Source organism: Calliphora vicina, chromosome 1 (genome assembly GCF_958450345.1).
Source record: "Calliphora vicina chromosome 1, idCalVici1.1, whole genome shotgun sequence".
Classification (NCBI taxonomy): Eukaryota; Metazoa; Arthropoda; class Insecta; order Diptera; family Calliphoridae; genus Calliphora; species Calliphora vicina.
The window spans coordinates 136176209-136197151 of NC_088780.1; the positions used below are offsets into that span (position 1 = coordinate 136176209).

A 20943-nucleotide genomic window follows, 5' to 3' on the forward strand; every position below is an offset into this window, starting at 1 on the left:
AACTTAAATACTGGAAAACATAGAAATATTTGAAACCTTAGTAAAAAAAGTTTCGATACATTTATATTAATTTCAAACATTGCTTAAATACTGTTGCCGAAATTCCGCAATTCCCAAAACAATTTTTTGCATTTTTTGGATTTTTTTTTTCTTGTACCAGCACTCAGGGGATGACCCCTACTCATGCAAAGCATTGTGTTGGAACTAGGAAAATATGTTATGGGAAGGAGGATAGAGGGAATAGTGTTTGTGGACATTTGATTTGAATTTTCCTATATTGAAAGTGACAGGAAATACTTCAGCAGGAAGCTTATTCCACATACGAACAGTACGGCTAAAGAACGAATTTTCCCTGTAATGTGTTGTGCGATCTACTGTCCAGTCGACAACGAATTGATGTGCCCTTGCCGAAGAGTGTGTATTGCGTAAAAATCTACGGGTTTCGGGAACAAGTTCCCTAATTTCAGCAGAGCACATACCATTGTAGTATCGGTAGAACAGTGAAACACAACCCACATTGCGACGATGTTCCAGTGAGTCAATAGAGCTGGATACCCTACTGTCAGCGATAAGCATCTTCGCCCTCTCCTGTACGCGGTCGAGTAACTCCAAAATAGACTTCGAAGCACCGGCCCACACATGAGAGTTGTATTCCATTTTAGGTCGGATATATGTAAGTGGTGTAAATAGTAAGGAAATCAGATGGAGTGAAGTATTTCTTACACCGTTTTAGAAAACCAAGTCACTTGAATGCTTCTTTCGACACTTGAAAAAATGTTTTTTGTCCAGCGGACATCGCACTGAATACTCATGCCTAGAACATCAAGAGCTTCTGATTACTTAATATTTACACCACCCATAAAAACAGATGGAGCAACATGATCTGTTGTGCGTTTGTGGGTTAACATACAACATTGAGTCTTGCGTGCATTAAAATCGACTCTATTCGCACAACCCCATTCAGAGATCGTCACAAGATCTTTGTTGAGCGTATCATTCATATTTTGCCTCATTGCCCCAATCTCCGACAGGCTTGGTCTATAATTGAATGCATATGAATGGCAAATGTTGCTGTCATCTGCAAAAGAGTAGATAGGGTTGGAAGTTTGACGTAGAATGTCGTTTATAAATATAAGAAATAGAGTAGGAGAAAGGACGAGCCTTGCGGTACCCCTGAATTGATCTTGAACTCGTTTGATGAAATTCCATCTATAACAACTCGTATAGTGCGATCTCTGAGAAAGCTCGATATAAATCGACAGAAGTTATTACCAACACCAAAAGCAATAAGTCTTAGGCAAAATTAAAAATTTCTATAAAAAAGTTGGTTAAATTCGGAAGGGCAGAGGACAACCCCTATTAGCATATTTTTGATAAAATTCCAATCCGATCGAAAGTGGAATTAATTCCGTATTTCGCTTCTTCACAAAAAGAAAAACGAAAATTTCTTTCGGAATTAAACAACTTTTAGTTTTTAAAGTAAAATTAATATTTCTTTGTAATTATTTGTTTTTCTGAACTTTTTAATAAATATATGTACCAAAAACTACACATTTGTTTTAATTTAAAAAAAAAACGATGTCAAATTAAAATCAGAAATATAGAATCATTAAATATTTTTTGAATTAATAAATTACACGGAATCTGAAGAACATAAAACGAAATCGATCGCAATAAAAATGTCCTCATTATCTTTTGTAAATCATTAATTTATAACTGTTATTTCGGTCAAAATAGAGAGCGAAAAAGAGTACGTGAAAAAATAATTAAAACATTTTAAAAATCCAATATTGACTTTCAAAAAAAATAGCAAAAGATCTGAAGGTTCATCGTCACACTGTTTCAAAAGCCATTAAACAGTACATATAAGGATGAATTGAACATTGAAAGAAAACCTGCATCATGGAGAAAAGAAGGTCCAACAGATATTGGTGAGGCAAAAGAAGTGTAACAACTCTTTCGAAGAGCACTGAATACTTCTATCAGAAAAGCAGCTCGTAAAGTTAAGTGCAATGAGCCAAAGCTAATGCTGCTTTGAAGTCGCGATGCGTTAAAGAACTTAGAAGCAAAAGAACGAGTGAAAAAGTTGAGGTAAAGTTTCCAAGATGTTTCTTGTGTGGTAAGCTATTTGCAGCTGTGGCAAAAGAAGCCAATAAATTGTGAGTATCTACAAAAACGGTTTTTTCCTTTCTTGAAAAAGCATAGAGTGCCTTCATATTTCTGGCCCGATTTCGCATCACGCCGCTATGGAAAAAAGCCCTTGAGTGGTATACAAACAAAAATGTCAATTTTGTACCACGGGAGGCAATTCTACCCTTGTAAAAAAAGTAATTAAAGAACATAGGAAGGATATTCTGGGATGTCCGATTATATGCATAAGTGGACCACCTCCTCCAAGTTTATAAAAAGTTTACATGTCTGAGGTACCCTATTTGAGACTCTACCTCCTGAGAGGTCTTTGGGGCCCATCGTCAAAAAGTAAACTCAAATAATTCTGGGAGGGATCACCCAGTAAGAAATGGCAGATTTATTTCCAACTGAGCTGCACTGCTAGCTTTAACTACAAAACAAACTGTTGAAATCTTAAAGCAGTCCACTTAATTATGCCTAATTTAAAAAATAACCTTGCAACAGATCTAAATGTCAATTATATGGAAAGCTACAACGGTTATATAAAATTATTTAAATCTTAAACCATAAAATCTCTCAAGCTCGCTGCCAACAACAGACATGCTTTTTATTAAATCAACTTATTTGGGAAACTAAAAAATTACCAGTTTTAAAGTTTGCGAAAAAAAATCATATAAATACATACGAAAATATAAAAAAACTTTCTTTTTATTTCAACAATATGTGATGTTGTTTTATAGATATTTTTTGTTTTTGTTTATCCATGAATTCTCTTGTCTTGACTTTTGTTTTATCTACTTTTTTTTAAAAAAAAAAAATACTCTCGTAACTTGCACCCCATACAATTAACCTTGTGTTAAGTTTGTAGTTCGTTAGTTTAGTAAGCAAATAGGCTAAGTCCATTTTTATGAATATTATAGAAGAGCCAAATATTGTTTTATAATCGTTTGTTTTCAATATTTTAAAATCCGTTGATGCAGTTTGTTCCTCAAAGAAGGCGTTTTATAAGTAATTTTTTAGAGCTTAGCACATTTTCTCTTATTTATTTTGAATTTTTAGTGTACTTTTTATAACCACTTTATAAAATGTCAGTCATATTGATAGACTCACAGAAGTATATACATATACAGTGACGGACAATACAATAGAATCACTACATATGAATTCGATTAAAGCGGTAAAACTACAAAATTTGATTTCAAAATTTAAAATTTGTTCATTATATATTAATGCTCATAACGTAAACAATAAATAGAAAAAAATAAAATAAAAAAATAACACATTCTTATGTTAAAAACGATGTAAAATCTAAAAGACTAAATAAAATATGCGACATTCAAATAGAATCAATCAGTCTTAAAATGATTAAAAATAAAAAAATCATCACAAGAATTCGTTGTTTTCTTAATATTTTGTTGCATATCAATAATTTCTAATAACAGCATTAAATCTTTTGGGGATTGAATTTAACAAACTTTCGCATGTAGATCAGGAAATTGCATACCATATTTCCTGAATTTTCTGCCAAAGTTCTTCCTTGTTTTTCAATTTTTCAGATCCATAACATGAATTTTGTTATATAAAAACCATTTTTTGGCAAGACCTGATGTGTGCTTTGGGTCATTATCTTGCTGGAAGAGCCATTTTAAGGGCATATTCCATTCTGCATGTGGCTTTATAACATTCTCCAAAATATTTACATACAAGTGCTTATCCATATTTTCTTTAATCCAATAAATTGGACCAACGCAATACCAAGAAAAGCATCCCCATATAATAATATTTCCCCAACCATGTTTAAACGTTTTTGATTTTTGCCATTTTTTGGACGTCTAACCCATGTCTTATCATCACTACCAATTAAATTAATGGTCGTTTCGTCCGTCCACAACACATTTTGCCACTTTTTTATATTTTCTGGCCCACACAATCCTTATGATGGCTCCTGGTTTTAAATGAAATATTGGTAGTGATTCTATTGTAATGTCCGTCACTGTACATATTATGGGTCCTTATAAGATTCTTAAACGAACGGTCTAGCTGTGTCCGTCCATTTGACTTTGTAGAGGAAAGGTCCTATGGGTATGCAATTTTTCCCAAATACTCGAATATACAACTACAATCTTTTTTACAATCTTGCATTTCAATTGTAACGAAAATTGCTTTAATTAGCTTTGAGATGATAAATTTTAAATTTTTTTTTAAATAAAATTTTTGGTAAAAAGTCAACTTAGCATATTTACACACTAAGCTAAACTGGGTTGCTATTTTTGTTTTTGTTTTTTTTTTTACTTTTAAAATTTATTTGCTAAAATGCTCTCAGCCGAATGAATGAATGAACAAACACACAACCACATCAGTCTAACAATGCAACAATGATGTATTTTTTCCATTTATTTTCAACGGAAAAAAGCTTGTCATACTTGACATCATTGAGTTGTTAAGTGAACGCGAAGTTTAAGACAATTAATACGTTCCTAGCTGTTCTTTATTAGTGTTTTTTTTAGAGAGAATATTATTTTCGAAAAATAAATGAAAAAGATGAAAGGGCAATATTTTTAACATGCTAAAATTTTAACTTCTTATAATAGAGTAGAAAAATAGGCACTGAAAAGGTGCTGGCTGGTGTATTGACATTAAAAAAGATTCTAATAATTAATTTCAGTTGTTTATTTCTCATTTTTAATTTATGAAATCAGTATTGCCCTTTTTCATAAAAGAAGCTATTTAAGGTCAAAGGGCATAAAAAGGCAAGAAAAAACCTTTGACTATACAGCACTATAAATAACCATATAGTTACTTTATAGCCAAAATAATAATGACACTGTATATTCTGAAGTGTTAGGAAAAATTTACCATCAAAATTTTATAAAAATTAAAAAAAAAAAAAAAACATTTTTGGCCGGAATTTACCGCAGTGCATTGTCGCCAGAATACTTTCTAATTTATTTTCATCCTCTAAATTATCTTATGTTCGCCTGATACTCGTATTAAGCGATAGATTTAAAACTTAATAAATTTTTGTATTACACGCAGAGAAAAAATATAATTGGGCATGGTTACTGTAACCATTTAAATAGTGTTATAAGATTTTTAACAATATTATAGTCACAGTAACCATTTACATGATTGTGGTAACCATAATATGGTTAATTTATGATTCACATGATTGTAGCAACCATATATATGGTTACAGTAAACAAATATATGTTTGTGGCAACCATATTTATGATGAATAATTTTATCATAATATGTTGTTCTCAGATTATGATAAGTCTTAAGCCGAAAGCAAAATAATATGATAAGTCATTCATCATATGAATGGTTGTCACAAACATATATTTGTTTACTGTAACCATATATATGGTTGGTACAATCATGTGAATCTTAAATTAACCATAGTATGGTTACCACAATCATGTAAATGGTTACTGCGACTATAATATAGTTAAAAAACTTGTAACAATATTGAAATGGTTACAGTAACCATGCCCAACTTTATTTTTTCTCTGCGTGTACTTAATAACATTTAAATAAAATTTTAAATTTCTACGAAACTTAAAACCAGTGGTAGCAACAAGCAGTAGCCTTCAATGAATCTTTAACTAACATAGAGTGTGCATTCAGTAGTGGTGGGTGGTAGCCAGAGATAAATAAGTTTAATATATGCGTAGGAGTAGTAAGTGGGAGAGTTGGTGAATGATTGTCAGAGCTTTCGCAGTTAACAACAAAAAAAAACACAAATTTTCAAACAAACATACATACATTGTAATTTACAGTAGTCATAGTCTCAATTTTTTTCTATTTTTATTATTTTATCGATTTAATGTTTTTTGCCTATTTTTTTTTAACATTATTGCCATAATCATCATTGCCATCGTCATAGAGAGTTGTTGTTTTTGTTTAAATGTCTATGGTTTAACAACGCCCTTTGCATTGTCATGTTTTTTGTATTTAGTTTCAATTCGAGTTCAGATTATTCTATAATTGAAACAACCGCAATAAGTTTTTATTTAGAATTAAAAAAAAATCATATTGACAAAAAACGTCAATTTGTATTTTTCTAATTCCAAAGTTTTTGCTCTGTTTTCTAACAAAAAAAAATTATTAATACATATTTATTATTTGAGATAATAACAACAATTTCAAATGAACAAACGAATTATTGTACAATATACTACATATGTGCCATCATCACACTAAATAACAAATGATGCCCGACTGCCTGCCTGCCTTTATTTGGTGTCTAAAATACTGCGGGTTTTTTTCAGTTTCGTCTTTGAGTGATTCATCATTATTGCTAGACTGTTGTTTTTTTTTTCATTAAAATTATGAATAGCCACAAATTTAATATATTTATATCGTAATTGTTTTTTTTTTTGTATATTATTTACTTAATTACTTAAATTGTTTTCTCATTACTTTCATGAGATGATTAGTTGGCAATAATTAATAATGTAATTATTTTTAATAATTGAGACAAAAGTTAATAAGAAAAGCTGTTTGCTCAAAATCACTTCAGAAAATTAACAAACAAAATGGTTTTATATAGTGTAACAATAGACAGTTTTTAAAAAATAATTTATTTTTGTATTACCAGGATTTTCTCAAGGCAAGTTAACCTTTTACCGACAATTTTCAAAACATTAATGTTTTATATCGATACCAATCAATTCTTCCCAAATACTACGTAGTTTCTGGAACGCTGACTGGTGAACAATTTATCAAAGAATTTCAATAAATCTGTTAAAAGCTAAATATAATCCAACAATTTGAATTAAATTTTGTGGCCATTATAATAATATCTAAAAAGGACAAGAGCTTTTGACATATCTGTCACAGAATATCTAGAAGCTGTAAATTTACCATCTAGGACATCGTTATAGCGACAAGTCCCTTTCATATAAAGTATTATAACTAGAACCGATCTTTAACACCGATCAACCAATCACGGGACCAATTCTGTGTCGGTTCCTCTTTCTCTAGGAATTAGTAATTTTTCAACATCAAAGAATATTTGAGAAATATTATAGTTTTAAAAGTAGATCGAGTTTTTAATGTATCAGTTACCTTCCCAAAATGAAGGCTCGCAGACCTACATGTTCCCATATAAAGATTGCGTTGGAATTTAAACACTTAAGATTCAAAGAAAGAAATGTTGGAACTTTCCACCATGGGTGGAATTTGCGACCCACCCATAAAGTATATAAAGATAGCGGAGTGATTATAGCCATGTCTGTTAAAATTCACTTCCAGAACTGCGTATGGGTTAAGCTCCCGAATAGCTTGATATTGACAATTATAGTAACCAACAATGAACTAGTTCATTAATCATTATTAATATCAAATCTGAGACCTTTGAACCAGTCACAAAACTAGTTTTGTCTCAGTATGATGAAGTCAGTGAAAGGTCCGGCATTGAATGGAAATTTTCCACATATTAAGTCTGTTAAGGTCTTTCAAATGAACATTAAGTTCAAGGCGTAATATTGAACTTAATCATAGTTAATCTTAATAATTATATTTATTAAAAGTAAAAAAAGTTTCCAAAACAAAACGAATTTCAATTGTTTAAAAAATAATGAATTAATCAATTTCTCTGCAATTATTTGAGAATTAATTTTTCAAAGGTTTGTTAAAATAAATAAAAAAAAATTCACACAATTCATCATCAGTTGTAATAATATCATAAATATATTTTCTCTCATACATTACATAAACTAACTTACCTTCAATTTGAATAAATCCATAGGAAAAACGTCGAACATCTATCTGTCTATGTGAATCTTAATTGCAAAAGATTTTCAAAACGAGAAATATTCCAGTTTGTACAGAAAGTTGTGGAGATGTAGTGTCCGGAAGATTTGGCTAAATAATGTTGGTTGGTGGTTGGTTGTACGTAACGATGGTTTCATTAAACTACTGTTAACTAAGGTTTAAGCTTAATCGAGACAAATCGCATTGCAGCATTAAAAATTAAGTTGCAGCAGGTTCTCTTGAATTTATTGTTATAAGACAAAGTAGCATCAGATGTGAAAGGAAATTCTCACACTTTTGCAGCAAGATAGCAAAAGTGTGTAAGTGACATTTGCGTTAGAAATGTGATAGTGTAAATTTGTTTAAATCTTTTGGAGCGCATTTCGTTTAAATTTTTGTAGACGAAAAGTCAAGTGCAATAAAGTGGTGGTGGATGTAAATAAAATGTTGTATTTTATGGCTGCATTGTTTCCCAAAATGTTGCAGTGGTGAATAGGAGCAAAATGTTATCAGAGTGTCTTGGAGTTGTTAGTTAATATTAGTAATATTGTTGTTGTTATTGTTATTGTAGTATTATAAATAATATTTTTATTTAGTAGCAGTCAAAAATCGTGCCTTATATTTCATGTGCTTTTGGAAATCATGATGCGAAATGATGGACAATTCCAATGATTTTGCGACCAAAAAACACATTCCTCTTGCAGTTTGTTACAAACAAAAAAAAATAAAACGAGCAGGTTGGTTTTTCTTGATTTTTCGTTTTCTTAACGATTTTAGATTGTGAAAGATACATATTATGCTTTATAAATGTTATTTATAGTTTAAATTTAAAACAAAATAAATAATAAAATTTACAAAAATCATCATAATTGCCAATTAAGTACAAAATTCATATTTATATTAAAAAAAAAAATAAAAAATCACAATAAATAATTAAATACTCATATAGTATAATTAAGAAATAAAAAAGTGCATTACTTTTAAATTAAATAATTAAAACAAACATAAAACAAGCTTAATAATTAAAATAAAACTAGATTTTATTTAAGGAAAAATAAAACCAGCACTGCAGCAACAGCATTTTTAGCCATCAACCTAGAGAGAGGATGGTTATTTGTTGGTGGGTGGATTTTTCAAAGCATACTTTTAGGGGGTGGGGGATTCTAAATCATTCCCTCCTTAATAACTTCCTATTTATTAGACTTCATGCTATTTTAAGTTTAATGATCCATTTATAGTTTTTTTATTTTTTTTTTTGGCAATTTTTGGCAGCAAAAGCAGTTTATTTTTTTTAGCAGCAAAAAAATTTTTTTTTTAATATTTGGTTGGTTTTAAGTTCAAAATTAACAGCATGCAGTAGAGTTTTAGTCAAAAATAAAACCATAAAACAAAATTAAAACCAAAAAGAGAACAAAAAGATAAAAAAAAGGATTATTAGCTGGGTTGTATGTATCAAAAACAAAAATGTGAAAAATGCTCTCTTTTGCCAGAACAAAAGCAGTTAAGTGGTTTTTGAACCAAAAAGAAATGCTCTAAATTAGTGATGTGTGAAAAATCGGGTCAGGGGGAATGCAGTAAAAACTTTTAAAGAATTAAAATTTTAGTATCTAAATATGTACTTCGCTTTAATCAATGAAATTGAGAGAAAATCAAGGCGTTTCCTTTTCGGCTAAAATGTTGCCCTTTGCCTTTTTTGAACAAATTTCGCCCTAAAAAGGAACCTAATTTTTATTTATTTGTAAAAAGAGTTTTTTTTTATTTATTTGTAAAAAGTTAGGTTTAGAAACCAGTGCTTTGTTAAAAACTAAATTTTCTTTATATATTAATTAATACATTTTCTCATAGAATAAATATGAATTGCATGCAATTCATATTGCAATTGAAATTAGGAACAGAGACTAAAAATCCAATATATTATTATTTTTACACCAAAAACGTTTTTACAAGGAGTGGTTCATTTAATAAACTGAAAATTTAATATGAAAATTATCTCAGGTTTTAATTTCTGAACTATTTTCTATTGAAAAACTTTTGCAATTTATGATAAAGTTTATTTAAAAACAATTTATGAATTTTGAGAAAATTTATAATCACCCCTATCGTCAATAACACGTGAAATTTTGTTCCCATGAAATATCCATTTCCCTCGAAGGGAAAATTGCTATCGTGATATTCCCATGAACTTTTCATTCACAATAGTTAATTTTGTTCGTAGCAGCTGCTTATTGTTTACAAAATTCCATCTAAAAATTTCACAAGGGGAATTTTTCACGTGAACAAAATTGATGAACGAAAAAAGGAAAATATTTCATGTGAAATATTGATTCGCGATAGGGATGAATGAATTACTGTTCCACTTTCTAAACAATTTTCTTAGTTTTTAGGAACAAATTTTACTGAGAAATAGTTTGAGTTTCAGTGATAAATTTTCTATCAAAGATTCTGAAAAATGTCCAATACGAAAACTGTGTTAGTTTATGATTAATTTCTAAGACATTTTCTATAGAAAACCGGTCTCAGTTACTGAGATATTTTCTATAGAAAACCGGTCGCAATTACTGACATATTTTCTATAGAAAACCGGTCGCAATTACTGACATATTTTCTATAGAAAACCAGTCTCAATTACTGACATATTTTCTATAGAAAACCAGTCTCAATTACTGAGAAATTTTCTATAGAAAACCGCTCTCAGTTACTGAGAAATTTTCTATAGAAAACCGCTCTCAGTTACTGAGAAATTTTCTATAGAAAACCGCTCTCAGTTACTGAGAAATTTTCTATAGAAAACCACTCTCAGTTACTGAGAAATTTTCTATAGAAAACCGCTCTCAGTTACTGAGAAATTTTCTATAGAAAACCGCTCTCAGTTACTGAGAAATTTTCTATAGAAAACCGCTCTCAGTTACTGAGAAATTTTCTATAGAAAACCGCTCTCAGTTACTGAGAAATTTTCTATAGAAAACGGCTCTCAGTTACTGAGAAATTTTCTATAGTAAACCGCTCTCAGTTACTAAGAAATTTTCTATAGAAAACCGCTCTCAGTTACTGAGAAATTTTCTATAGAAAACCGCTCTCAGTTTCTGAAAAAATTTCTATAGAAAAACTATATATTTTGAACCAAATTTATACCAAACCTATCTCAGTTTCTGAGAAATTTTCTGCATTAAAACTGTCTATACAAAATCTTCGCAAATTTATAAACAGTTTTGTATAGAACAAACTGACAGTAAGGGTGAATTCCAAAATGTATGTATGCAATGCAACCTTAAAAAGTCGAGCGATTCTTAACGCAACTGTGTAAACGGTTGCGTTAAGAATCGCAACCGTTTACACGGTTGCGTTAAGTTTTTTTTAAATTTTAACTACGCGTTTATATGCTTTGTCTTGATAAAGTTATGACTGCATTGCATACATACATTTTGGAATTCACCCTAACTGAACTTTGTTTAACTTTTATATTAAATATTTCAATAGGTTTTAAAAGTAAGTATAACTTTTTGCCACACCATACGCACTTTCATTTTAAATCCGCAAAACCCCCATTAACCGGAAATATTTACAAAATTTGTTTAATAAACAATTTAAACTTAATGGCATCCACTTAATTGTTTTTTGTTTCTGTGTTATAACAAAAGCGAGCATTTAATTGTTGACTTGTAATGTAATGAGTGTTAATTAAAATTATATTAAAGTTAGTTAGAAATAATAAAAAATAAGTCAAAGAAATACGTATAAAAATAAGAAATAAAACTAATTAAAATTAGATATAATAAAAAGAAAGTAAAGTGTTAATAGTATACATTAATTAAATGATATAATGAGATTCTTAAGTATGTAAAATACACTTAAAGAAAACTGTTTGCAGAATTGTTTTTTTTTAGTTAGTACGAGAGTATAAATTGTGTGTTAATTTGTAGTTATTTTGTTTTTAAATAAATTAGTATTTATGGTTATTTCTGTTATTATAATTATTATTGTGGTGGTGGTTATTGTTAATATAAAACAAGGTTATAATTTAAAATTAATTTCAAAATTATGAAAATTGTTTATAAAATTAATAGGAAAATTTACAATATATGAGGAGGGTTAGAGGACAAACTAGGTATTTAACTTTTCATTAAAAAAAATACTCAAATGGATCAAAAACTTGTCTAATTTCCTAGTCTAAAACTATAGAAAACTATGTTGCTGCCATTCAATTCAATTCAATTCAATTTATTTTTTCATAATCTGTAAGCCTGTAAAGGCCAAATTGATTACATAGTATTCAAATTTTTAATGGCACAATGTTTTTTTTTAAATTTAAAATATATATCATAATATTTTTTTTTTTTTTTTTTTTTTTTTTTTTGGATATGGATAGATTCCCTAAAAAATAAAAAATATCAAACCATTATCAACAATAATATCTCTGTTTCTTTACCTATCCGATGTGCAGGTTTCAATCAGAAATTACATAAAAATATAAAACAAAAATAAAAAATTTATTCGAAAGTTAAAAATTTTATACTAATAGAAATTGTATATAGAAAAGTTCTGCAACACAACTGATATTTACTAATGATGTAATAAATGTGAAATTAACATATTCTTGAACTCATTATTGGAGTGGGCAAAATGTCTCTCGTCGTATGGTATAATAGAATTCCATATTTTGCAAATATTTACAACTAAAGATCTTTTCATAATAAGTGAATTAAATCGAGGACAAATCAAAGATCGTGATCTAGATGAGCTTCCAAAAAGAAATCGGGATGTTATATAGCTTGGGGACCCACATTTAATTGCCTTATAGAAAAATATCATTAACCTTAACTTAATGAAATCTCTGAAAGTGCAACCCAACCCATTAGGTGTTGCAGTTTCTGGGAAATGTTCTATAGAAAAACTGTCTCAATTTGTAGGAAGTTAACTACATGGATTGGAGAAATTAAAAAAATTAAAATCAACAACGACAAGTAATTTGAAACCGAAATGGCAGAACTTAGAGGTGCAATTTCCGAACCGACTTAGGCCTGATTTCGAAATCATCGAGGAGAAAATCAATGCGCCCGGCAATACAGAAAATATTTATTAAGGAAGTCTGAGTCCGGTCAAATGCCGGCTATACATGAATTCTTTACTAGCGAATCCGGTGTTCGAAATATTCAAATAATTGATTCATTTCTTTACTTTGAAGTCTAAGGATTTGTTTTTTCCCTGCAATCCAATACAAAAAAATGGCTGCTGTTCAAATTCGAACATTTAGTTTTGAAAATTTATTTTAAAAATACTTTTCTTTTACAGAATAGTGATAATAGTAATAAATTTTAAACTAAGCTTAGTTTTTAAAATTATTCTATAGAAAATTTGTCTGTTTGTGAGAAATTTTCTTTAAAAAAATTCCTATAGAAACTCAGTCTCAATTCATGAGACATTTTTTATAGAAACTCAGTCTCACTAGTCTATAGAAAATATATTTCAGTTTGTGAGAAATTGTCTTTAAAAAAAATGTTCAATTCAGTTCATAATTATTTTGATTTTAAGTCTGTAATTAATTAGTAAGTGGTAATAATAATCAATTTTAAAACCTGTTATCAAAAAACTACCTAAATGGCTTGCATTACATAATTCTATGAAGAAAAAAAGTTGAATGAACTTAAAACCTATAAACAAAAAAAAATAGCTAACAAAATACATATGCATTTACTAGCCATTAAAAGTGAGAGTTATTAAATAATTTCTATGGAATTTTGTGGAATTATAATAAATTTACATCAACAAAGAAGAAACCAAAGAATTACAAATGCAAAACTAAAAAAAAAACTAAAAAAACATAAATATGTATGTATAATTACATAATAAAATTTTGTATTTTTACCTGCTTGGTGATGATGAATTCAAATTGAATGATTTAAAAAAAAAACATACCAATATCTTTTTTTGTTTTGTTTTGTTCATACACTCGTAGTGGGGGGAAGTAAAGAAAGAAACCAATTTACACATGTTTTATTTTAACAATAAAAAAACCATCAGTTTTAAAACTTTATTGAAATATCAAGAATTAATGTATATTATATATATTTTGTTGTTGTTGTTTTTTTATATTAAATTTTTAATTTTTTTGTCTATTAAATTTTGAGTATATTTCCTTTTTTTTAATTTTTTTTTTCACAAATAGAGAATATAAATAAAAAAAATATAAAAACAAAAGAATTTAAACAAGTCAAAAATTCTATGAATTTTAAATTAACTACTAAAAACTAGTTTACAATAATTTTAATTTTATTATTATGTTTAAATTGTTGTTGTTTTTTTTTGTTTTGTTTGTTTTTGTTTCATATTTAGCAAAAATTAATTAATGCTTGTCAAAAGGAAGCATTAGAGTTGATTTTTTTTTCAAATTAATTTATCTTTATTTTTGTTTTTGTTTCATATAGGTATATTTATGTATATAAATAAACGTGATAACTACAATTTAACACACAATCTAATCACGCACAATTAACTTAAGATTAATAAAATAAAACAAAATATGTATAAAAAAAATAAAATAAAATACTTAAGAAAAAAATACATAAAACGGAGATAGTGAGTGACAATAGAAAGGAAATGTTGGAATTATATACTTTTTTTCAACAAAAAAAAAAGTGTGAAATCTTTATGTAAGCTACTGGCCCGGTTATAACTTTTTGTTAATGAAATCTAAATTTTGAGAATAGATATAAAAAATTACAAAAAATTTAGAACATTTTTCCAAATATTCAATATTTTTTTCGAAATTTAAACAAAGAAATTTCTTAAAGACAAACTCTTAATTTCTAAGAAAATTTTCGAAAGAATAAACGTCTTAATTTTTAAAATTACTTTCTATAGAAAACTGTCTCAATTTGTGAGAAATTTTCTACAAAAATTCAGTCTCTGTTTGTGAAAAATTGTCTGTAGAAACTGAGCCTCTCTCGTTCTCAGTTTGTAGGAAATTTTTTATAGAAAATTGGTCTGTTTTCTAGAGAAAACTTCACTCAAATTGTGAGAAATTCTCTAGAGAAAACTTCACTTAATTTGATGAGAAATTTTCTCACTCAGTTTTGTGAGAAATTTTCTATAGAAAACTTCACTCTGTTTGTGAGAAATTTTCTATGGAAAACTTCATTCAGTTTGTGAGAAATTTTGTGTAGACACTTCAATCAATTTGAGAGAAATTCTCTGAGAAATTTTCTCACTCAATTTTGTGAGGAATTTTCTTAGAAAACTTCACTTTATTTGTGAGAAATTTTCTATAGAAAACTTTACTCAATTTGTGAGAAATTTTCTGAATTTGAGTGAAATTTTCTATAGTAAACTTCACTCAATTTTTGAGCAATTTTATATAGAAAACTTCACCGCATTTGTGAGAAATTTTCTATAGAAAACTTTATTCAGTTAGTCTGGTTGGGAAATTAATTTAATCTGTATAGGATTTTCTATTAAAAAGATTCATGAGAATTTTTTATAGATAACTTGTATCAGTTTGTGAGAAATTTTCTATAGAAAACTGGTTTCTGCTGAGAGAATTTTTCTGTAGAAAACTGGTCTTAGATTGTGAGAAATTTTCTATAGAAAACTGGTTGCTGCTGAGAGAATTTTTCTGTTGAAAACCAGTCTCAGTTTGTGAGAAATTTTATAGTGAAACTAAAGTTTGTATGTATGGAAATTCCTATATTAAAAGTCACTCACAATTCCAAATATTTAAAGTAAAGTGATGAATAATATAAAAAACGTTTGTAAAAATAGCACAGTTTTAAGAAGTAAATAAATAGATATTAAAAATTATTTAAATACAAAAAAAAAAACAAGACTCATTGAAAGTTGCACTAAAGTAGTTTTTTTTAAGAAAAAGTAAAAATATTTTATCAAAAAAAAATATACAGGCTACAAGGAAAATAAAGAAAAAGATTTAAAATAAATATATTTTGATTGTATGTTTTGTAGGTGTGTAATTTTTATTTTTATTTAAATTTAAATATTATTTTTAGTTGTTGTTTGTTGGTTTTTAAGTAGATAGTTATTGTTGTATTTTGTGTTTATTTGCTTTTGTTTTTTGTTGTTTTTTTTATATATATATATAAATATACATACTAAATAATTTTTTTGTGATTTAATTTAATTTTGTTTTTGTTTTCTTTTTTTATAAATATTAAATATTTAGTTTACTAAATTGCAAAGTGTGGGTTTTTTTATATAATATTTATATTATAGATTTAAAGAAGATTTCAAACAAAATTAATTATATTTTTAAATGTTTGCTTTTTTTATTAATTAATTGACTATAATACAAAAGTAAATGCGCTCTTAAAAAACTTTTCATTTTGTAAAGGGGAGAGGGGGAGTGAGGGATGAAGAATATTTAGAACCCAAAACATTTTTAGTAAATTTAGAAGGAGATACAGCTTTAGTAAACTTTTTTAACATGATTTTCTAAGTCTGATGGATATTATTAAATTTTTGAATCTAAAAAATGAAAAAATGTTAATTCTCATAAAAAAAATATATTTTTTTATTCCAAATTATGAAATTTTTTATTTTATTTATTGGCTATATAATTTACTTAAATATTTTCAAACTATAGAAATTCATTTATGCACTTCTTATAGATTATCAAGTATACTAAAGTTGATTAGAATAAATCATTTATTGTGTATTAAAACTGGCACTTAAGTTTTGAGATTCTGTTGAAAAATGCTTTGGGTTTTGCAAATTCAAAAATAAAACCGCATGTCATTAAGTTATTGAATAATTTATTTAATTTATCAAAATTTTATTTAAAAAAAAAATAACAAAATGTTGCTCGAATACAGAAACATTTATCTGGACACAAGTTTCCAAATGTTTGTGAGCTTCCACGTCTATACTATTTGCATAAAACAAAACTTCGCAATATGTTGCTAAAAACTAAAACAACTGCACTCTAATTCAAAAGAGTTAGCATCATGTTGCTAGAAATATAAAATATATGACAACATGTTGCTAGAAATAAAAAAAATATGTCTATTCTAATGTTTACAACATTTTAAATAAAACTGTTTGCAACATTTTGCTAGGAACAAAAACGAAACTGTTTGCAACATATTGCTAGATCAGAAAGCATCAAAATTAAAGTAAAATAAGTTGGCAACATGTTGCTAGAATCAAAAAATATATATGTTTGCTCTGAAGATTGGAAATATTTTCAGCTTTTTACACCTATATATTTGTTTTGAAATGTTATTTTCTTTACACTATTTCAATAATAAAACATGTTGCTAGCAACCAAATATACCTGTACTCTTTTTCAACTTGTTGCTAGAATTAAAATTTGTTGATAAAAACAGATTTATAAATTATTAATTTATGAGTTTAATTGAGACAGACACACAACAAATTTAAAAATATTTTCAACATGTTTCTAGAAACAAAAATTTAACTTTAAGCAACATGTTGCTAGATCAGAAATTAGTTACAATTGTACAATAAGTATGTTTTAATCAAGTTTTACCATAATAAAAGTTAAATATGTTGCTAGAATTAAAAAAAGTAATTTTTTTTTAAAATGTTATTTTCTTTACATTTTTTCAATAATAATGCATACAGCATGTTGCTAGCCACCAAAAATAACTGTATTCCTGTTACTAGAATTAAAATAAGTTGATGAAATCAGATTTAAACCTTAAAAAATTAATACTTTATGAGGTTTATAGAAACAGACACAATATTTGTATGAACATAGTTAGGCATAGTTTTCAGTATTTTAGAGATAAATACTGAAAAATGAATCTTTAATTCCTTCAAAAAGTCACCATAATTGAAATGGGTTTTAAAGTAATTATTTCTCTAGAAACTGGATTTTATAAATTCAATTATGATATAGATTAATCGATTATTCTAAAAACAAAGTTCTTAAGGACAAGTTAACTAATATATTCAATGTTTGTAATAACGACATACAGTTCTTTAAAAAATAAATTCAAAATAATATCTTTTAAAGCTGGGAGAGAGTGAGTGGGGATAGGAAAGGGGGTGGGGAGGTATAGATACATTCAAAGTTTTCAATAATATGCATTTGTTTAAGTTTTCAAGAGATTCTACTTTATTTTATAACAATAAATAGGAAAACGTTTTTTTTTATTTTTATGTTTTTTTTAATATTTAAATGTTAAAAATAAAAATTAAACATTTATGATTTAAGAAGAGTAAAAAAAGAACAAAAAACAAATATTTATAGGTATTAGGTTTATAAAAAAATATGTAACAGAATTTGAAAAATTAGTTTGCTGAAGATTTCAAATGAATGAAGAACGACGAACATTCGTTATGCCCTAGGTCCATTATAAATATTTAAGTAAGTATGTAGGTAAAAGTTTTGTAATTTAACTAAATTTGTTACTAATATTTTAAATTTAGTTAAAAACAAAATCTACAGAAGAAAAAGGCCTTAAAAATTAATGAAGCAAGTTCGGAAAGAAACTAAACCAAAAGTTATATATAAGAGAAGAGTAGTTTGAAGATTTTGAAGGGTTTAATTTTAAGGCCTTTTATGGCAGGTTAATTTTTTTGCTGTATGTTTAAATATTAATAAGATTTGTTTTTTTTTCTGTTTTTTTAATAATAATAATAATTATTATTTTGCAAGAAATTGATTTTGTTTTGTTTTTTTTAGTAAGATTTTCGTAATATAATTTTTGTTTAACAAACTAAACTTAATGTTGAGAATCTTATTTTTGTTTATGTTTTGTTTTCTTTTACATATTTTAAATTTTGAATAACAGTTTAGAGTTTGTTTGGTTTGTTTGTTATTTTGTAGCTAATAGTTTTTTGTTTTTGTTTTAAATTTAAATTTCATTATTTTAAATATATAAAGAGATTTTTTGTTTGTGGTTTAAGAAATTGTTCTACTTTTTTTTTGTATTATTATTTTGTTGATTTTTTTTAAAGAAGTATGATTAATAATTATTTTTGTTTTTGTATTTTAAGTTAAATATTTATATATATATATATAAGGTATATAATATATAAGAATAATTTCTTTGTTTTGTTTAAACAATTTCTTACTTTCATTACTATTATTAATATTAAATTGTTTTCATGACTTTTTCTTTAAGGAGAATCTAATTAAGTTAAATTTAATTATAAAAAATATATATAAATAATGATAGGTATAATTAATAATTAATTACTTGGCTAAACTAAAAATGAAATTATAAGAATAATTAATAAATTATCATCAACTAAACAAATAATAAGTTGGTAAAATAATAAAGAATGAAACGATAATAATAAAGAAAAAAAGAACATGGCATTTACATGAAAAAACTGCTAACATATGAAGCAGCTATGATACCCAACACAGTCAAGCATATCAAAATCATAATCTTCTTTCGTCGGGCTTTACTCTGATATTTCAAAGCTTTCTTTGTATCCTGAGTTGCAGTCTGCACATAGTCCATAGCGTGCTCCACATGATACTCAATGCGATCGATCATTTCACCCTGTGATTCCACCAACATAGCCATATCCATGAACATGTCGTGCAATTCCTTAATCGATGTCTCCAGTTTCATAATATCAGCGTGACGAGCCTCGATGTCGGCCAACGTTTGTTTGGCCTGTTGCGTTTCCATGATGATGCCTTGCGTAAAAACGGCCGGATTGCCCTGCTCCAACATGTCCTCCAACTCTTCGTTTGTCGTGGCACGACCGGTGATCTCCAATTGACGTTGTATTCTTCCCTTGCAGCGTTCACGGTAATCGGTTTGTGTACGATTGTATTCGGTCATGACCTCGACGAATTTGCGTGACAGTGTCGAGTGCTGGGTTTTGCGTATACGCAAATCGGCCGATGATTTATTTTGCTGTTCTTCCTGCTCGATGTTCTGTTCGATGCCTTTTAGTTTGCCTCTAACACGATTGGCATTCTTTTTAATGTCGGCCATCAGATCTTCGAGCTCCTGTTTGGTCTTCTCGTCCGACTGGGGTGCGGACAGGATGGCCGAATGTTTTTTCTTAACCTCTTCGACATTTTCTTGCACCTTGTCGATCATGTTGCGAATTTCCTCGACCTGTGCAAAGAAATCATCCATGTACGAGTCATGGGTGGTATCGACATTGACGGCCACCTCTTCGGCCTCCTCATCGTCCGATTGGGCTGCATGTAAAGCGGCTAATCTGTCTTTTGTCATGATGCTGGTTGATTTTAGGTGCTAGAGTTGCTATTCACTGGAGTCGTTCGTTTTTCGGACGATTTGTTGGTGTTAGTGTTGTTGGCCTTTAAGGACTTTTAAACACGTTTCCAATTGTTTTAAGAAAGCCGTGTTGGAATAGTTTTTACGTTATTTTTATGTGTTTTTTTTAGTTTGTTCTTAAAATAAATGAAGACATTACCAGCTGAGGCAGCTATTTATTCCAAATATTTATATATTTTGTTTTTTTTAATTTATTTCGTGATTTTTAACATTCCAATAGTTTTAGTTTTTAATTTTTATCTGTATTTTAATGATTTAGTAAATTTTTGTTTTATTTCTGTTTCAATGCCACACTAAACAATAGAAAAACTTCTTGATACACTTGATACAAATTTGGTATGTTTTAATTCTTTTCGATTTTTGTTTTACGTTTGATGATGATGTTGATAAGGTTTACTCGACGCTGAGGGAGGGTATTTAGCAGGTGGTAGTTGTGGTGTTGCTGGTACTGCTGCTTTTCGTTGGAACACAGCCGGGCAAACAAGTCTAGAGAGTAAGTACCAGTTTTTTTTATTTCTTATTTTCCTTACTATACTTCTGTTTTAGCGAAAAACACAGAAATGTTGAAAACGTGACTCACTTTTCTGTCGTAGTTTAATTTTTCATATATTTGTTAAATTTGTATGTTATTTTATTAACACCAGAGATTTTCACTTTTTCTTGAGAGATTTTATTTATTTATATGTATTACGTAGCTTTTGATAATATTTCTGTTAAAATAGAATTAAATATATGTATTTTTTATTTTATTTTTGGCGTATTTTTTATATTTATTATGCTTTGTTTTGTATTCTTTGAAACACTTTCTAGCAACCTC

At 27.8% G+C, this 20943-nt stretch overlaps 2 protein-coding genes across 2 annotated transcripts in view; both read right to left on the reverse strand.

The window, feature by feature from the left end:
- eIF4EHP (eukaryotic translation initiation factor 4E homologous protein) overlaps window positions 1-20943 on the reverse strand; it is a 215743-nt gene that overhangs the window by 182930 nt on the left and 11870 nt on the right. The window lies entirely within an intron of this gene.
- Syx1A (Syntaxin 1A) lies at window positions 8626-20269 on the reverse strand. Its single transcript, XM_065515940.1, has 2 exons — window positions 19189-20269; window positions 8626-9096 (listed from the first exon to the last, which is right to left on the reverse strand). The coding sequence occupies exons 1-2, from the start codon at window positions 20061-20063 to the stop codon at window positions 9078-9080; spliced, it is 894 nt and encodes a 297-aa protein (XP_065372012.1). The 5' UTR covers window positions 20064-20269; the 3' UTR covers window positions 8626-9077.

Bases quoted from the DNA above. Each gene is read 5' to 3' on its own strand.
- Syx1A (XM_065515940.1), bottom strand. From the start codon at position 20,063: ATGACAAAAGACAGATTAGCCGCTTTACATGCAGCCCAATCGGACGAT.